Below are 19,201 nucleotides of genomic sequence, written 5' to 3'. Positions count from 1 at the left end.
ATAACAAGTATCTTGTAGAGTAAAAGAGTTTTTGCTCTTAGCTGATGTCAATACTTGGTACACACCAGCTAAAAGCTATTAATATGAAGCCAGCTTATGAACGGGAAAAGAAGATGCAGGACAGACATGAAGGAATGAATCAAATTGGCCAACAAGTATCAGTGCTAGATTCAGGGAAGGAAAACGAAAGAAGAAATCGAAGTTCGTCTTGAGAATGTGATAAGCAGCAAGATTAACAAAATATATCCATATCATCTCCAATGCAAATGGCTAAAAAAATGTCACAACTGTTGATAAAAGCTTTCTTTTATTTCCAGATTAGCCACAAAAGTAGCAAGTTCTACTAATGTTGGAAACATACAGGTAGAGAGAGCACAAGCCAACAAGTTCACTCTCCAATAATAACTTACATGAAATAACAGCCCTGGAAAGTGCTAAAGAATGTTAAAACACAACAAACCAAACCAAACAGGAAAACTACAGTTGTTAGTTACTACCTCTCCAGAAAAATTCATGGAGGAAAAGAATACAACTCTTACAGCCACAGGCTACTATGCAAGGAAAAAGTCGTTCGATGGAAACGAAGCAAACTTCCTCAGCCTCTGGATAGTGTGCACCTGCTGCTTATCATTGTCAGCTGTCAGGACGGTGAAGTCAGTAACCTTTAAACTCTGATATGTAATGGCTTTACAGTTAAAATTTGCTCAAGAGATGGTTAACAGTCAAAAAGGTGGAGGGGTGGGTCCATTACCCACCGAGTTTGAGCCATGCATCAGCTGGCCGGGGGATTCCTCGGATATAAACTAAGTTACTTAACAGTCAAAGCAATGGTCTCAAATAGCTGGCACATTAGAGTGGAGACTGGGGAGGGCTGGCTTCAATTAGGAAGCTCCTGCTACAATAGGACCTTGATGTACTTGACGAAGAAGCAAGACACCTTCCATCACCATTGTTGAATATTCCATCACCTTTGTGTGGCCTAGACCTACTTGTTCTTCCCTTTCCTTCAATCTCATCGTAGTCTTCATCATCCATGGATTCAACAAAGCCACTGTGCATTGGGTCTGCACACTCATACAAAAGCCTAAGGACCTGCTTGATTGAAGGACGAGCCCGTCCTTCTCTCTGAGTACACCATCTAACAATTGCTAAAAGGGTCTGAAGTTGATCAAAGTCATAAGAATCTCCAATGTTAAGATCGACAAGCTCAGTTATCTTAGACTCTGATGTCATGAATATTTCGGCCCACTCTATCAAATTTTTGTTATCTTGAATTGCCCGTCTCCCTGTGATTAATTCCAGTAATACCACTCCATAACTATATACATCACTTTTCTCTGTAAGCTCTTGGGTTATGACATACTCGGGGTCCATATAACCTAAATAACAAAGCAAAGTTCCCTCTACATCATCAAGGTAATGAATGATGCTAGAATTTTCCTCAATAAGTAGACAATTCTCAAACCTGGAGTTCCCTTGATCTCTGTGTTTACTGGTTCAAAGCAAATAGAACCATCCTTTGAAGCATGTGCAAGGCCAAAATCTGCAACCTATCATATTACAAGAGTTAAAAGAATAATCTGCTCTGCCAACAGATCTTAAAAAGCAGTAGGGAATGTTTTAGAGTTAATCTTTTACCAAATCAGTAGGCAATAACAAAAGAAAGATTTGACATTCGTCCTTGTAGAAAAAGGAAACTAGTTTCACCCTTGAATTAATGTAATTTACCTTTGCAACAAAGTTCTCATCCAATAATATATTGCTTGATTTGATGTCCCTATGGCACAGTGGAGGATCACAATAGAAATGAAGATATTCCTACATGGAGGCAACAAGAAACAAGCGCACTGAATGTCAAGCAGCTTATAAAATTATAACAATTGGATAGAGTATAATAAAAACTGTACCAAAGCGTTTGCAACATCAATAGCTATTTGAATTCTAGTACGCCAACTGAGGGGAGTTGTACCTGGATCTTCACATATATTTAGAGGACCAAATAAGCAAATCAACAACTACTTTAAGATGCACTATGTATTTGTCAACAATAAATAGGACTCGAAGATTAAGAGCATACTGTGAAGCTGATCCTTTAAGCTTCCATTTGGCATATACTCATACATGAGAAACCTGCTACATGATAAATGTTCAGTATCGAGAAGAAGATATTATGAGTGAACTAGTTAATAGGTCAGCTTACATCGAAAGATGAACAAAGAGACAAGGTAGAAAAAATAAACAGAGAAATTTGCAAGTATGATTCCCTAACCTCTCATGCCTTTCAGTGCAAAAGCCCCTTAGAGCAAGAAGATGACGATGATGCAGTCGAGCAAGCAGTTCTATTTCTCTGCAAAACTCATCCTCAGCCTGCTCAGAAACCTTGTTCATTCTCTTCACTGCTACCATGGAACCATCCTTAAATTCAGCTTTGTATACTGTGCCAAATCCTCCCTGTCCAATAGTTGTGCTGAAGTTGTTGGTTGCTTTCTTTGTCCCCTTGTAGCTGTATTTCGTAAATATAGAAGCCGTACCTATGTGCATTTTGCATACCAATAAGTAAACATGATAAGATCCCTAGAGAATCAATGAACAGATCTTGCAGTGTCATCTTCGATTAGTACACAAATAGTCTAAAAGAACCACGAATTACCTTCCTGGAATCTTTTTGGTGGATGTGTGAAGGATTTGGAAGATATCTTATCAGTTGCATCAGAATCTTCCAGCTCTTTGCTTTTCCTCCAAATTAGAACAATTAAGATAAACAGCATCAGGACAGCCACAACTGTAACTACTATGCCAATAACTGGAACTAATGTAAGGTGGTAAGGATGGTGATTCTCCTTAACAGGTGTATTCAAGGAAAGTTGAGTAGGACTAGCAGCAGCAGGAGGGCTTGGAGAGACCTCCGGTGAAAGTTGTGATGGAGATGGTCCTGAAAGTGGTTAGACGTTCAATGGATGTCACTAGTCAGAACTTTTCATATGGCTGAAAGTGCATTACATCACTAAAATAATTCATGGAAATATTATTTATATGCAAAGTACAAAAACAAACACCAACAACCCCTTGTCTAAGAAATTAGCATTGGTAAACATACCACAGAACCAGAGAAAGGTGCATAATGAGGGTCATAACAGCAGTTGGCGCCAAGTGTAAGGTGAGGCTAATATGACATAATGAAGGATGTTGCTGGAAAGAATCTGAAAATGTTCAAGTTTAAGAATAGAAGATTTAAGGATTTTATGACTAATTCCAGGCAAGTTAATGATTAAGGTACAAAAGACACTGGAATATAGAATAGGCTCGGCACCGTATGGTTGTGCAATTTTATGTGGCCCACACTTGGACCTGAATGGAATACCTTTAAATAATATGGAAAACTGAAAGCAACTCAAGGGAATCTTAAGAAAAGGATTCACTGTTGGTAACAAATATTCCAATGCATAGAGCATTTGGTATAATTCCTGTAACTGTTCTATCAAGGCTTCAGTGAAAATGAATGCCACCACTTCCCTATTAAGACGTACCTGGAGGTATAATAAGGCCTTTGACCCCAAAGAAACAGCGAGCAAGATCAATAGCTGATACATTGTCAACTTGGCTTGCAAGAGCAGCAAAAGTTGCATCTCTACAAGTACTAAACGTCATATTATTAGCTGTACCAACTAGATTGCGGAGATACAAGATGCCAGCATTGAGGCATTTTCTGCATTCACTTTCCCCCGAGAGGGGGACTTGGCAGGTTTTAGTAACACTTGAAAATTGTGGAGATTGAATCATCTGAGTTACAGTTGTTCGACCTTGGCAATCATAGTTGACAGGAATTTTTGTCCCAAACCCACAGAACACTGTTGCATTTCTGTTGACTCCATGGAATTGGAAAAGTTCTGCTATTTTGTCTAGGCAAATCTGTGATGTTTCAGCATTAACCCCGAGGTTGCTTGTTGCATTTGCATATCGTGCAACAGAAATTGCAACCAAGGCATTAATGTAGCGGCAACATTTTCCTCTTTCTTCTTTGATGGAGCAGATTGAGGCAGTCAGAGTATAGTTGGATCCAGCCATGTCTAAGGGGCACACTGCATGTGTAGAAGAAAATATAGATAGTCATTGTTCAGATCTCAATTCGCTGAGAAATGTTTCTGCATTACTCCAGTTCTACTTCCTTTTTCAGTACACTCCCTAAATGAACCCCACCATACCACACACACCGAGGAAAATATAAAAGTGGAAGCAACCAACTTATAGTTAACAACAGCAATGATATTAGCAATAATATACACATAATAAGACTTTGAAGAACTACTTAGATGCAACATGTTAAAAGTACTTGTATAAGCTCAGTTTGTGGAAAGCAAGAGCCCAAAGCTATTTACATGTGGGTGTTAGGGGAGAGGTATCAGCCTGAATATCTCCAATTTTAAGAATTAACAACAAATTATACTGACATTGATCTTGTACACCTAGACTACATATGAAAACTTGGACCATTAGACTTCAGACAGGACAAGTCATAGTTTGATTGTACTTTCCATCAACTGCACTGTCACCAGAAAAACATCAGTACGTCGTGCAGTAACACAATCGTTGAATGAAGTAATGCATACAGCAAATGTTAAAACTGAACTACAAATACCTGTCGTATTGAATTTGAATGTTATGAAACTTACAAGCAAACATAAATTGGATTAGAATGAACTTCACCACTGACATTGGCAAGCACATTTCCAAATTCCAACAAAACAAAAAGCACATTATCACTGAAAATTGACAGGTCTTTATAGTCATGCAGGCACATTAATCACATTTCCATAAACACCTTTCCTTAAATTCTCATGAACCCCAAACACATCAAAACCAAGTACAAGACAAACACCCATAAGATTCAAGAAAGTAAAAGCAGCTTCAGCCTTCAAGCTCACTATAACTTCCATCATCAAACACTCATCAATAAGCCCAAATTACAATTTTAAAAATGTCATCTTTTTCTCCTTTACCTCGAACTCAAGATAGAATATAACTCACAACAAAATGGGAAGCTACCAAAACAAGATGTAATTGAAGGAAATCAACAACATAAAAGATGTAATACCTGAAGCAGCAGTTGTTGTTGAAAGAAGGTGCATTTCAAGAAAGATCAAGAAACCCAGAAAAATGGGTTGTCCGTACAACAATGTCATGGCAGAAGCTCGATACCAATATAAGAACAGATGCAGATATGAGTGAAGAGTGGTAAAAATGCCTTAGCTTATTTTAGGAAAAAAATTAGCAAAGCTTGTGAAAACAAACAAAGAGTCCTAGGAGGAACAGCCACTGCGGCTATTGACTGACTCAAGACCTTGAATTGACCTCCCACTTCTTACATTTTCTTTTATATTTTCGATGGTTTGAATTTAATCGAATAATAAATATTTTTTACAAAAAGTTATGACATAATATATATATATATATTAATTTGATTTCGAATTATATTTATGTCCTTCAATTTTGGATGTGTACAAGTAGATACTTAAACTTGTATAAAGTTGAACAAACAGACACACATGCCTTACATGTGATTTTTTGTCTCGTGTAGTATCCTACATGTATTGTGTCACGTAGGACTCATGTGTTTATATAGTTAAAGTGCTTGTTTGTGCATTATGAAAATTGAAGATCAAAGTTAAAATTTGAAGCCAAATTTAGAATCCAATATATATATATTATGTCAATAAAATAAGTCATAGGAGTTGAACCAATGATTTAAGACAGTTTATAATTATTTCTATCACTTCATCACAATTTTCTTATTTTAGGATGATTTAACAAGTACGTATAATTTTAAAAAATAGAAATACTTCGTTTACAAGGTATAATTTTTCTTTAATAAAAGTGTTATACGTCCAGAACAATGTCATTTTCGAAAAATAAACAATTGGTGACTTTGTTCCATCTACAATGGCATATTTTTTTAGTATTTTGATTTGTCAAAATCGGTAAATCTCCACCGATATTTTTTTATATTTAATAAAATGCAGTACAATCCAAGCCACAAGTGAGGGTAATAGCGTAATAAAAATCCATTTGACAAAATCACTGTCAAAGAAGATCTTTCTAGTCCTCAAAATAAAATGCACCCTCACGTCCGCTTATAAATTGAATAACAATAAATAAATAAAATAAAATAAAAATTCTCAGGTATAAAACAAAAAAAAAGTGTAAATGTTTTATAAAACAAAGCATCCCCTCACTTTATGACATCACACGAAGAAATAAAAAAAATGGTAAGTATGCATTTTCATTAATTTTAATTTTAGAGGGATAATTAGTTACAAATTGAGGTAAATTAGGTTATTTTTATTTTTTCTTTCTTTGACTAAAAAAATTAGAATGAATCTTTAAAGCATTTTGATCTAATTTTTGAAATTTGCTGCATTCATATTTCATCAACAATTTGTTAGGACATTATGTGTACTATATACTTGTAGAAATTTCTTTTAAAAAATTTATTTATAATTAAATAATATCACATAAATTATAAATCGTAACGGAGCGAAATATTCGTCGCTTTATTTACAGAAACACGTGTACATATTTTTCAGAAAAAAATGATTACCAAGGCAAATCCATGAGAGAATATATTTATTTTAATAAGAGGATAAAAAAGTGGGGTTCATAAATAAGGCAGCAGATTCTTGCTTGAGAGAATAATAGAGTGTTGTCCACAACCAGACAAAAGTTGTTAGGCCACGGGTTCTTTGTACTTTTTTTTTTATTTTTTGTTTTTTCTTTTTTTTAGTTGGTATGATTTAAATATTTATAAATAAAAAAAGAAAAATTATGTATAATAACAAATATTTAGGGTTTATTTGGTGCGAGGAATAAGTATAAATAGTTTTGGGATAAAATTTAAATATCTTGTTTGATTGACATGTTTGTGATAACTTACCACGCCATTTATAACATAGTGATGAGATAAATTGTCTCAAATATATAGTGAAATAAGTTATTCCAGTTTAAGAAATATTAAGTTGTATAAAATGATCCATAACCTATATTAAGTATTACAGTTACAGTTTAAGAAATACGAAGTTTCTTTAATTCTTGTTATTTGTCTGATTTGTATAAATACATGATTTTTTTTACAATTCAATTTTTTATTATATAAATCCAGAATTATATCTATTTTTACCTGACTATTTTTATAAGATTTATGAAAAAAGAAAATTATCCTGTTTGTATATTAACAAGCGAAACACGAATATAGTTTTGAAAAAAACTTAAGAATGTATAAACATAGATTGGTATATACTTACCTTATTTGTATATTCGCAAGCGAAATATATAAACGAGCAGAATTATATAAAACGCAATCTCCATACAAACAAAACTATAGTCTATAGTTATGGAGCGCAATCATCGAGACTATAATTGTAAAGCCTTATTATGTCTGTTGTGTTTGCTTTTTCTAAATTTTTCAAAAAAAAGGCATAAAAATAAAATAAAAAATTGTATATAATAACAAACTATTAAATCAAATTAAATGTCATAATCACAGATTGATTTAATTGTATTGTATAACAAACTGTTGTCATTCGCCTCTCTCCGTGGATTTCTCGCTCTCCACTCTCTCTTTTATATAAATATAAATATGTAAAAAGTGTTTGTGTTTGTATCAAGCGAGAGAAAATTGTATACATGCATATATTTTCGTTCCTCTCTCCTGGATCTCGCTCGTCACTCTCTCATATCTCGCTCGTCGCTCTCACTCGCCTCTCTCACTTTATACAAACAAAAATTTATACATTGCATTTTTGTTTGTATAAAACGAGAGAAAAATTGTATATACAAATACATTGACTTTCGTCCTATACACTTATAATTATACAAATACAAATCTTTTCTACCCAATTTTCTTTTTTCTTTCTCTCTTTTATCGCTTTATACAAACACAGATTATACAATTGATTCTTTTGTATATGTATACCGAAACAAGTTATACAATTGCTTCTTTTGTATATGTATAGAGAAATATACATATTAATAGTCATAGCAAACATAAAATTTGTCATGGGGTACAATTATACAAACATAGCTATAACAAACAAATATAATTTTTATATGATATATGTGAAAGTTGTCTTAATAGCTAAATTTCCCTAAAAATAAACTTTACTTGTGGGGCAGCAAAGCCCAAGTACAGCCGGACCAATTCAAAGCCCAATTATATTGGCGGGTCAAGTCGGTAAATAAGGTCGGTCCAGCCCACTAAACAAACGAGGCCGTGGGCTTATATACGAAGAACACACAAGTTTCTGCACAGATTTGAGGTGACTAATTGCGAAAAACTATTTATTCATAGATGTTTTCAAAAATTATATTTTGTCTTACAGATTAATATTTTTATAAAAAAAATTAAAACAGATACACCTAGATACATATATTTTTACTTATCAAATATACTTTATAATACATATATATAGGAAGCAAGACGAACGAGAGAGATAGTGTATATGAAGTATATACAAATCACATAAGATACATGTATCAAGAATTCCAAATGCACTCTAGAATGTGATACACGGGGAGATAGGAGAGAGGGGATTTAGAGAGTCAGATACACGTGACTTCACTTCAATATAGCACACTAAATTACAGTTTTTGATATTATGTATCTGAGATAAATGTATCTGAACATTGAATATATATGTATTTAAAAGATCAAATTTTGTAAAAATGTGTAATATTAAAAACTCGCGTGAAGGAAAGTACTATTCTCATAAGCTACTGAAATTAGTGTTGCTTGTCCTCTAATTATTGTCTTCACATTTTATATAGTACGACATTATTAGCTATGTCTTGTAAGACATAACTTTGTAATATATTATGATACAAACATATAATTTTATATCAAACTGAAAAACTATTCGATAATCCTCATATTATTAGCCACCTATTTTTTACTTAGAATGTGGAAGGCCAAAAAGTTAAAAGATCATCAACGATCTGATCAAATCTATTCTTGCTCTTTTAGAATTTAAATAATACGTAAAATCTAATTTACATATTTAAATCAATCTTTAATGATAAAAATATTTGTACTTTTGTGATAGATAAAAGAAGCTCTGAAGGACAAAAAAGTAATTAAAAAAACATTTTATTATACTAGGAAAAGAAGACTAATGTTAGCCAATTTAACAAGTTTTTCCAACCACAAACACTTTGCTTAAAAGCTTGCGCATGCAAGGGCAAAAAAAAAAAAAAAAAGGATAAAAGTTTCATACTTTCTGTTACGCCAAGTTTATTGTTATGAATAATGATTTAAGTAGTCAATGTAGTATGATTAGAACCTCCAGTTCTCTAACAAATATACTTTCTCCATTTTTATAATGAGTTTACTATTTTATACTTATTAACAGGGGCGGACCCACATGGTGTCCGTCGGATGTTCGAGCACCCATTAACTCTATTACGAAATATATATATCTATGTAGAAATCGATAGATACTTGTATAAAATTAACATAGAGCACCCAATAAATAAATCATATAGTTGGCCTAATGGTTCTAGTTGTCCACTATATTATTTTGAAATATTCAACAATACTAATTCCTAATTTATCCTTATTATTAATTTTAAGTCATTTTCCTATTATATTTAAAACTTGATCCTTATCATTCTTTAAATTCTATATGAGAAACAATTCTATTACACTAAATAGAAGAGTAATTTTATGTATAAATTTTAATATACTCATAAAACAATTCAATTTTATTTAATAAAATTCTATTTGTTGTTTTATATAGTTATTTTCCTATTATATAAAATGCGAATTCCTGTAATTTATGAGAAAATTACTTTCCTTCACAGAAATTTTTAATATTACACATCTTAATAAACTATAAATAGAAAAATAATTTTACCTAAAAATTTATTAGTCTATAAAACAAAAAATGAACTATAATATGGACAACAAATAATTCTAAAAGTTTTATTACGGCGTAATAAAATGCAATAAAATCAACTGGCGGTACTTATATGACAAAGACTTGTGTTTATGGGCAATGAATGTTTTGCGTACACATATACCTACGACAGAAATGTTCATATGCTTTATTTAACTACTTTTTTTCATTAAAAAGAAACGATTTAATATTTAGAATAAAATTTAAGATTTTTTGTAGTGATCAAAGTTATCAAATCACAAAATGTATCAAAATATTTTTTATATTTGTGACTTTACACATGCTAAGTAGAAAGTTCAAAGTGAAAGTATAGCTAAAATATCAATTGGATCATTTTTTTTAAACAAATTAAAAAGAAAATTAGGTCATTCTTTTTAAACGAACAAAATATTATTTTCGGAGAAAAACAAACAAATATAACATCTAATTATCGTAAACAGTATGCATATATTATCCGTTATACTTTGAGATATTTGTGTTCTTGTCGTCCGAAAACTAGAGCATATATACATTTATAATAACAGACATACACGTGTTATAATTTTATCTATTGGCCCCATAAATAAGATTATGACATATGTATGACCATTAATATAAAAGTATATATGCTTTACTTTTTGAATGATAAAAATATCAATATTTCAAAAATATGATAAAAAATATGTACATATATTTAAATAATTCAGGGATATATTTATTATTTTTTCCCCTTTTTTAAAAAAAAATTAGTTGGCTTTCGTTTTTACCAAAATGTTTCAGTGTCTCGGCTCGTGAGTATGTCTTAGTTACCGAGCGAGTGAATTTGAACTTATTTCTAGCTTTAATATGGGTATCATACGTAGAATCGAACAAAAAAAATTAAAAAAATAAGAAGGATAAAAACGAAAAAAGGAAAATAACCGCTGAGATATGAAGTTGTTGGCGCGGCATTATCTATTCACAGAGGCATAGGTCCCCCACACAGTGCAGTTATTTCTTCATTTCTTCTCTTTCTTTTACTTTACTCACGCAGTTTCCCTTCAAAATGGCCAACTGATTCTTCCATCGACGCCATTGATGAAGGTACTTGTGCAAGCCGATTCTTATGATATCGTATTTTGATGTGTTTGTTTAAGTATGTTACAGAGACTGTAGAGAGTAATTGCTATGCACCAGATGCGTGAGATTAATTGCGCGATTGGTTCTTATTGTATGTGATCTGAGCCGTAATTTGTACGAATGTTCCATTGCAGAGCTTGAATCTCGTTATGAATTTTAAGTTTACGGTTACTCTGTTTGTTGCGGTTACTCTTCTGTTTGCTTGTTGTGAAGCTCTTAAGGTAAGTAATTGCTACTTCATCTTCGTGCTCACTGCTTTTGTTGAAGCAAACGCCGATGCCTTTGTCGATTGTATTTATGTTTTGTTGTCCTGGTGATAGGAAGGACAAAGTTGTGTAGCCAATGGAAGTTGTGATGCAGGGTTACATTGTGAGACTTGCCTCGCAAATGGCAATGTCCGTCCGCGTTGTACTCGACTTCAACCGGTCAATCCTCTTTCGAAGGTGCATATTCCTACAGTTTGTGAATTTTTTCAGATTACTATTATTGTTGGTAGATGTATACGCCCCTGGATTTTTTTTCTAAATGTCATATTTGCTAGCGGCCTGACGTGTTGTTGAAGTTAAATTGTTAAATGTTTGCTTAATCGTAGGTGAAAGGATTGCCGTTTAATCGATACTCTTGGCTGACGACGCACAATTCTTTTGCAAAACTGAAAGCCAAGTCTGGGACAGGAGGTGTAATATTAGCTCCAATGAATCAGCAGGATACCATCACCGAACAGCTAAATGTAAGTTTACACCTCCGTCTTCCTTCCTTCAATACTTCAAAAATATAGAGATCACGAAGCATTTAGTTCTTTTTCCTGTGATGCCAAAACCAAGTACTAAAAAACAAAGGAGGATGTCAAACAGCATTCAAACAAAAGGTTGTTAGTTAATCTATTGGGCGAAACAGTCCTTTGAATCAACTATGAGAAACTGTGAACTGGATTGAGAATTATGTATTACTCCTATTCTCTATTTCAGTTCATGGGGTATTATTGTTATTGTTATTACTTTTATTATTTTATATTACTTTAATGTCTATGCGTGGCACATGGCGAAGGTTTAAAGTTGAGCTAGTCAGCCTTGTAGTTGTTAGCTGTTGCTGACTCGTGGATCTTTGAGTTTCTATACAATTTAGTACGTGGACTTCATTATAATATGCAACGTTAGGTATGGGCTAGAAGTGTGTCGGATTTGAAGGAATGTCAGCAGATAGATTCCTTTTCTGTATATAGTTTTAGTTTATGGTTCTAATATTTTAAGTAGTTTTTGGCCCTCCAGACTAGTGTTCTGTTTTGCAAAGGATTAAACTGTCACCTGTTTCTGCAATCTGATAAAGATTGCGTTGGAAACCTTCATTTTTTGATAATGAGGGTGAGGGTTCTCTTTAAGTTAAAGTAGTTGGAATTGCTCCAGAAGAAATCTGATGGCTTAATGCAGCAGACAAGTGTCATTATTTCAATTGAAGTGCCAGAGTTTTCAAGGTCTTTTAGCTTCTGATTTCTGGCTGGACTTGTATTTACTCCAGCAGAGCTATCATCTAGGTTTTCTTGGCTCATAAATATTTTTCAGAACACCCTTAGTCCCTAAATTAATACTACTATTCAAAACCATTTATCCAGGGATGAATATGAACAGGATATTGAATAATTCTTACTTTACCTATACACACTGTGGGTGCTAAAATATTAATCCCCATGTTACCCCATACCTGCATTGTACTATAACTTTCATCCTTACCTTTCATATTTTGATTTTACCTACCAATTATCTGTAATATGCATAGGATGAAAGATATATGTTAATGTCAATAAGTCAATAGGATTTTACATACTTCAGAACTATCAACATTTGAATCTTTTGATACAATCTTCACCTATTTCGACCTGCACCAGGTACTATGATTTTAACATCTAGGTGTGTTTGGCATGAAGGAAAAAGAGTATTTTCTTACTTATTTCCTTGTATTTGGTAAGTAAATCAAAAGTATTGTCCCAAGCATTGTATATAATCTAGACAAACAATATAATGAATGAGTTAGGACATACAGGTAGGGGTGTGTTGGGGATGGCTTACTTACACGATCCTTTGAAGTAGAATTGGTGCTAATGTCTAATTAAGGATATAATAAGGACTGCATCCCTTCCTTTCCCAACACTTAAAAAGATTGATTATAGGGGCTTGTGTATCTCAAACTGTTCCACTGATTTTTATTGTACACGTACAACACTAAACTAGCAATCGTTGTCTTGTCCAATTAGGTGAGCTGGGACTCAGATATTTATCTCCTTGAGGTTAACCATCACTAGGACATTGAGGAATACAAGCGCCTTAAGTTTGCAACTATGAGAACCTATAGGAAAAAGAGATGAAACTAACTCTTGGGTTAAGCTTTCATTCTGTAAGCCTCTGGACTAGGAAAGGACTCTAAAAGACCTTTTTGCGTCATGGCATATTTATTTTAACTTTTCTCTTGACTTGATTCTTAGCGTTGACTTGTATGAACGCTAAAAGTATCATGACATTTTGGAGGAATTGGTTTTCACAGAGAATTGGTAAAACACCAGTCAATTCCGCAATACCTACTTTTAATTATTCTCTGTTTCCCTATTAAAATTTTCGGAAATTGCAATTTAGGAAGACATGAACTGCTAGCTCTGACAAGTTTTCAAATTACTTGTTTATATGGATACTGATGAGCTTTTTGACATGAATTGGCGCAGAATGGTGTAAGAGGTCTAATGCTTGATATGTATGACTTCGACAATGACATCTGGCTATGTCACTCATTTGGAGCAAAATGTTACAATTATACAGCTTTTGTAAGTTTTCATGAACCAGTGATGTAATACTATCGACTTCAACACTTTGGCATGTTTACAGATTTGCAGATGTTCATTGTTTTGGCATATGAGGCATTCTCATCCTTAGCAGCATAGGGAAAAGAGGATATAATTCATTTTTGTCCCTGTTTTACTTGTCATTACTGTAATAAATTTGATGAAAAATGGACTATTTTCTCATTGGTTTACAACATCTCTAGATTCTTATCACTTAAAGTTGCTTTCTTTTGAAGCTGATGTGGATTTTTCTGTCAGCAAACTGCAATCAATGTCTTGAGGGAGATAGGAGTGTTTCTTGAAGCAAACCCATCAGAAATTGTTACAATTATAATTGAGGATTATGTTACATCGCCGAATGGCCTAAACAAGGTGTTTGATGCGGCTGGCCTAAGAAAATTCTGGTTTCCAGTTTCTCGGATGCCTAAAAATGGTGGAGAATGGCCAACTGTAGATGATATGATTCAGCACAATCAGAGATTGGTTGTCTTCACATCTAAGTCTGCCAAAGAATCTTCAGAAGGCATTGCCTATGAGTGGAGATACTTGGTAGAAAACCAATGTGAGTTTGTAGTTTAGCTTATCTCTAAAATCAAAATTTTAGATCTCTTAAAATTCTTTTGGAGGAAAATGATAATCATACTCTCAAATACAAGGGCTTTGGATTTGCAGATGGAAATGGTGGCATGAAACCTGGTTCTTGTCCAAATCGTGCAGAATCATCTGCTATGAACACTAAGTCAAAGTCGTTAGTCCTTATGAATTACTTTACTGATGCCCCAGATTTTGCTCAAGCTTGCAAGCATAATTCAGCCCCACTCATTGACATGATGAACACATGTCATGAAGCCGCTGGTAAAAGGTGGCCTAACTTCATCGCTGTAGATTTTTACAGGGTATGCTTGTTGTTGAACTGACCATCTATGAAATGAGTCTTTAATCAGATTTGCTTCTCTCTTAGACTAATTTTACTGATTGTGGACCTTGCAGAGAAGTGATGGAGGTGGAGCCCCTGAGGCTGTAGACTTGGCAAATGGACATCTAGTGTGCGGGTGTGCAAACATTGTTTCCTGCAAGGTATAAATAAGCTACTTCTTATACTTTGTTTCCATTAATTCACTTTGAGGCCATAAATAGTAATTTTTAGGACTCAAAACGTGCAACTTTGTGACATTTTCGGTGCCTTTAATTCGATATGTAGGAGAATATGACTTTTGGAGCATGTGATCTGCCTGAACCAAGCATTTCTCCAAAAACACCAGCTGCTGCAGCTAAAAATGAAACAAGCTTTTCAAATTTGTGTTACCAACCAAAGCTGCAATGGTTGTTGGGAACAACATTAGTTTCTTTTTTCTTATTGTAATAGAGGACCAACAGCCTACACAAGTTCATATCTGCTTCAAGGATTAATGATTAAATTTACTGAAAGCACAGTAGGTGATTATGACTACAACCAGACAAACTAGTCAGCAATAGTTAATCTTGTGACGTACTTTTGGATTCTAGAAACTGTGAGCTAAGGAGTCTGAATGTTGTGTGGATCAGTTGTAAAAAAGAACTTTGTATCTTTCCTTTGATAAAATGGGTGATGTGAAGATAGTTTAGCTTATATTGCCACAGGTACTTGTATATGGAAAGAACTTGGTGAAAACCTCTACTTGTAACTGATTCTGGTATGGTCTATTCTCTTTGAACTTTTATTTGTTCCTTGTATTTGATATGTTATTTTATTCTTCACTATTATTCTTATTTGTTCCAAATTTGTGGCATCCTTGTCTAGTAAGTATGGGATAGTTTGAAGTTTACAGATTTTGGAAAATTTGAGAAAGTAACAGGAACCTTGTCGGTTGAGTCAGTTCCGAAAATACTCTTCTTAAAGTTGCTTGCACGTAACATGCTGTGGAATTTGAATATACCTGATTAGCGTAAGACATCATGAGCACCAAACAAGAAGATGGGGAAATAATAGCAACCTATCCCATCCCACACATGACACATTGATGCCCAATTTCAGAATTTATTAGACAAAAGAGTATTCAACGTTTGGCCCATGTCTTTGTTAGGTATATCAATGGGGGAAAAAAAAGAACTCATTATTTTGAAGTTTCTTACTCAACAACAAAAGTTAAACTGCAAAGTGCTAACCCTTCAACCAGCTAGTCAACTTTACCACTCATCCAGTTATGGGCCTAATGTCACCCTTCATAATAATTACACTAATGCAAGAATGACATCGCACAAGTTAAGGTGAAAATTGTAGAATATGTTTGAAATTATTCTAAGAGTATTTCCTAGGAATAATTACTCTTTAAGTTCCACAATATTCTTCTATGTTGTCACATCGATCCATGAGCTAACAGTCTAAACATGGTCCAAATATACAAGATATTCTAGGCCCATCAAAATAAGCAAAACCAAAGTATGGGCCAAGCGTATAGCCCTCACAAAAATCCTTAGATTCTAGTATATAACCAATTTTAATCGATAGACAGATAGATAAATATTTTGAAATATAAAATGCGCCTGGTATTGATGTTTCGTTTAGCTCTCCTAGTACTCGATAAATTTTTAAGTAAATCAAAATTTAAACAAAGTTTAGCTCAAAGACCAATCAAATTGGTCGTTGTGAGAATACATAATTTATCCAATATTTATATCACTAATAATGTATCCAAACTTACAGACTTCTACTTAGTATATGAAAGGTAGGTAAACTCCAATATGCTTGAATTAAGAAGCTACTGTTATTGGGTTAATATTAATAAAAAGGTTATCCTTTAAGGAATAGTAGTAGAATACAAAAGATTTAGTGGCTCAAGGCACCGCCATTGGCTAAAATCTCACGAATTTCTAAGTTTAATATCTTAATGATATGTATTACCTGCAGGAAACTAAACAAAAAAAAAAAAAATTAACCCTAACAATGGCTCCAAAATCTACACTAGATTTTTCAACATTTTTAATTAATCCTGAAAAAAGTTAATTATGTAGTACAGTAAGATATTAAGATGATCAGAGTTTGTAGGTTGGTAGGGTGAAAATATTATCCTGTGAGGAGAATATGTTGCATGCGTCGTGACATAATTGAAAGAATATTCCTATTTTTATTCTAAACTATACTTTACTTTCATGTCTTTATCTTGATAATTGAATTATATCCAAACTTACATCTTAAAAAAATACATTTGTTGAAGAAAGAGAGGAATAATAAAAGTTAAGGAAAGGACGTTCAAAGCCTAAAGAGTATAAAATATTATTAAAAAATTTAAAATGGTATATAAAATTTTATATTAATCAAAACGGTAAAATTGCTGAAATAATAGCGATTATAATTTTTTTTACAAAAAATCACATTTTGCAAAATCGCTGCAGTAGCAGCGATTTTGCTTTTTCCAGGGGAAAAAATCGCTATTGTTTCAGCGATTTTCCCGTTTTGGTTGATATAAAATTTTTATATACCATTTTGAATTTTTTGTTAATATTTTATACCCTTTAGGCTCCGGACTTGAACTATGCGCGTATATATATATATATATATATAAAAGGTGTGGTGTATGACTCGATATTGATTTTAGTTAGCATTATTATTGTTCACACATAGGTAATAAAGTAATAGTGGCAAAATTCTAATCGAACTATAGTATTACTGAGTAGTTCTTAACTCAAAAGTACTCGTGATACTTGATGAGGACATAAACAAAATCAAATAAAATTTGTGATCTCGAACATTCAATATGCTATATATCAGAAATGTATTTAAATAGAAGTTGATCTTTTCTCTTTTATAGGTAAACTAGTAAAAGTACGGGCTCAATAATATTTGTGAAATATTTAAGATATTTAATATGACTTAAAATTTTTCCTTTAAATTTATATGTATATACATTGAAATTAACTTAATTTAATTAAGCATTGAAGTAATTTGAGGAGTTTATTTATCAATATTATTAGGAGTTTATTTACTTTAATTAATGTTATGATAAAATATAGAAGTAAGTAAAATAATTAATCGTAGAGGGGGTCGGTAAACATAATGAACTAAGTTAAAATTTAATAATTAATTATATTATGGAATTAAAATAATCCATAAGTAAGTTTATTAGAAAATATTAAAGTAAGTAAAATGAAACATTGTCATTTGATAATAATAATAATATTAATAACAATTTTATACTTTAATAAGTAATTAGTAAGTTTTATTAGAAAGTATTAAGTTAAGTAAAATAATAAATGGGTGGGTAAACATATTAAAATAAGTCGTTAGTAAGTTTTATGAGGAAATATTGAAGTAAGTAAAATGAAATATTATTATTTCATAATAATGATAATTTTCTATAAATATTTGCAACTGAAAGGATAGAAATTGACATTATTATAAGTTTAAATTATCGGGAGTAGCCTCCCGTCAACAAGCAAGCACATTGATGAAGAATTAAATGTTAGAGCTAAAAATGATTCTATAATTGCGAAAAAATTATATAGAATCAAAGGAATAATTTTTTTAAAAAAATTTCATAAAAAAATTAAATAACTAAAATATAAATAAGTAATATATGAATAATTAAATTTTGATTATTAATATTTACATAAAATTAAAGTTAGAAAGAAATTAAAAAGGAAAATTAAAGAAAAGGGTTAACCAAGGTTTGAAACTGGGACCTTGTACATGGAAAGTTAACCTCACACAACTGAAGCAGCCATGTTGACGGTCAGCTGCGTGCTATTCTCCTTTCTTATTTATAATATTAGGTTTAAGTGTCATATTTTTACATGGTATTAGAGTCAGATTCATCTCAATTTGTTGTTCATCGATGTTGGCCCACGTTTAAAAGTATTCACGCTCCAGTTGAAGTTTGGACTTGCGATTGAGTGTTAAGAAGTCTTACATCGGTAGAGGAATGAAAATACAATATTGTTGCCAACACTTTTCTGTTTTTTGGGTTGAGTTACACTAAATGCCATATATTTACAATGTTATTACTAACGCTTTTCTGCTTTTGGAATCAAATTACGCCCAAATATCATATTTTTTACCGTACTGTTTCCAACACTTCTCTCGGAGGAGCGGGACTTCTTGTTATAATTTTTACTTCCACACATTATAAATAATTAGTATGCTATCGTAAAGTAGAATTAGTAATCTGAAAAATAAAATAGTAAGATAAAGTACATAAATAAAGTAAAAGTTTCTTGCACTGCCATAAGTATATGTTAAAATATAATTTTGTTTAGCATGAGGGGAATCATAAAACTCCAATGAATTTAACTCACTAATGTATCTTAATAGAAAAAAGGACCAAGTTTCACAAGAGGACAAGTATTCTTCATTCTG

The 19,201-nt window shown here is 32.5% G+C and overlaps 2 protein-coding genes across 3 annotated transcripts; one reads left to right on the top strand and one right to left on the bottom strand.

The window, feature by feature from the left end:
• Positions 1 to 290: 290 nt before the first annotated feature.
• Positions 291 to 5,346, bottom strand: LOC101259381 (probable receptor-like protein kinase At1g49730). Of its 2 annotated transcripts, none has more exons than XM_010316928.3 (9): positions 5,093 to 5,346; positions 3,528 to 4,079; positions 2,651 to 2,932; positions 2,270 to 2,531; positions 2,078 to 2,130; positions 1,908 to 1,975; positions 1,729 to 1,818; positions 1,466 to 1,550; positions 291 to 1,379 (listed from the first exon to the last, which is right to left on the bottom strand). In XM_010316928.3, exons 1-9 carry the CDS (start codon positions 5,178 to 5,180, stop codon positions 850 to 852), a joined length of 2,010 nt encoding a protein of 669 aa, XP_010315230.2. In that variant the 5' UTR covers positions 5,181 to 5,346; the 3' UTR covers positions 291 to 849. The 2 variants fall into 2 exon arrangements, with proteins under 2 accessions (XP_010315230.2, XP_025884251.2); XM_026028466.2 differs by having other exon boundaries at positions 2,078 to 2,133; positions 5,093 to 5,332.
• A 5,502-nt stretch (positions 5,347 to 10,848) lies between these two features.
• On the top strand, positions 10,849 to 15,569 carry LOC101261759 (PI-PLC X domain-containing protein At5g67130). The gene is made up of 9 exons (XM_004230723.5): positions 10,849 to 11,006; positions 11,177 to 11,263; positions 11,363 to 11,485; positions 11,635 to 11,772; positions 13,753 to 13,851; positions 14,128 to 14,431; positions 14,542 to 14,765; positions 14,860 to 14,946; positions 15,071 to 15,569. Exons 1-9 carry the CDS (start codon positions 11,001 to 11,003, stop codon positions 15,230 to 15,232), a joined length of 1,230 nt encoding a protein of 409 aa, XP_004230771.1. The 5' UTR covers positions 10,849 to 11,000; the 3' UTR covers positions 15,233 to 15,569.
• The last annotated feature ends 3,632 nt before the right edge of the window (positions 15,570 to 19,201 follow it).

This window comes from Solanum lycopersicum, chromosome 1 (genome assembly GCF_036512215.1).
Source record: "Solanum lycopersicum chromosome 1, SLM_r2.1".
Classification (NCBI taxonomy): Eukaryota; Viridiplantae; Streptophyta; class Magnoliopsida; order Solanales; family Solanaceae; genus Solanum; species Solanum lycopersicum.
Note: the sequence above shows the minus strand (reverse complement) of the source record. Positions and strands in the feature narration are given on the sequence as shown.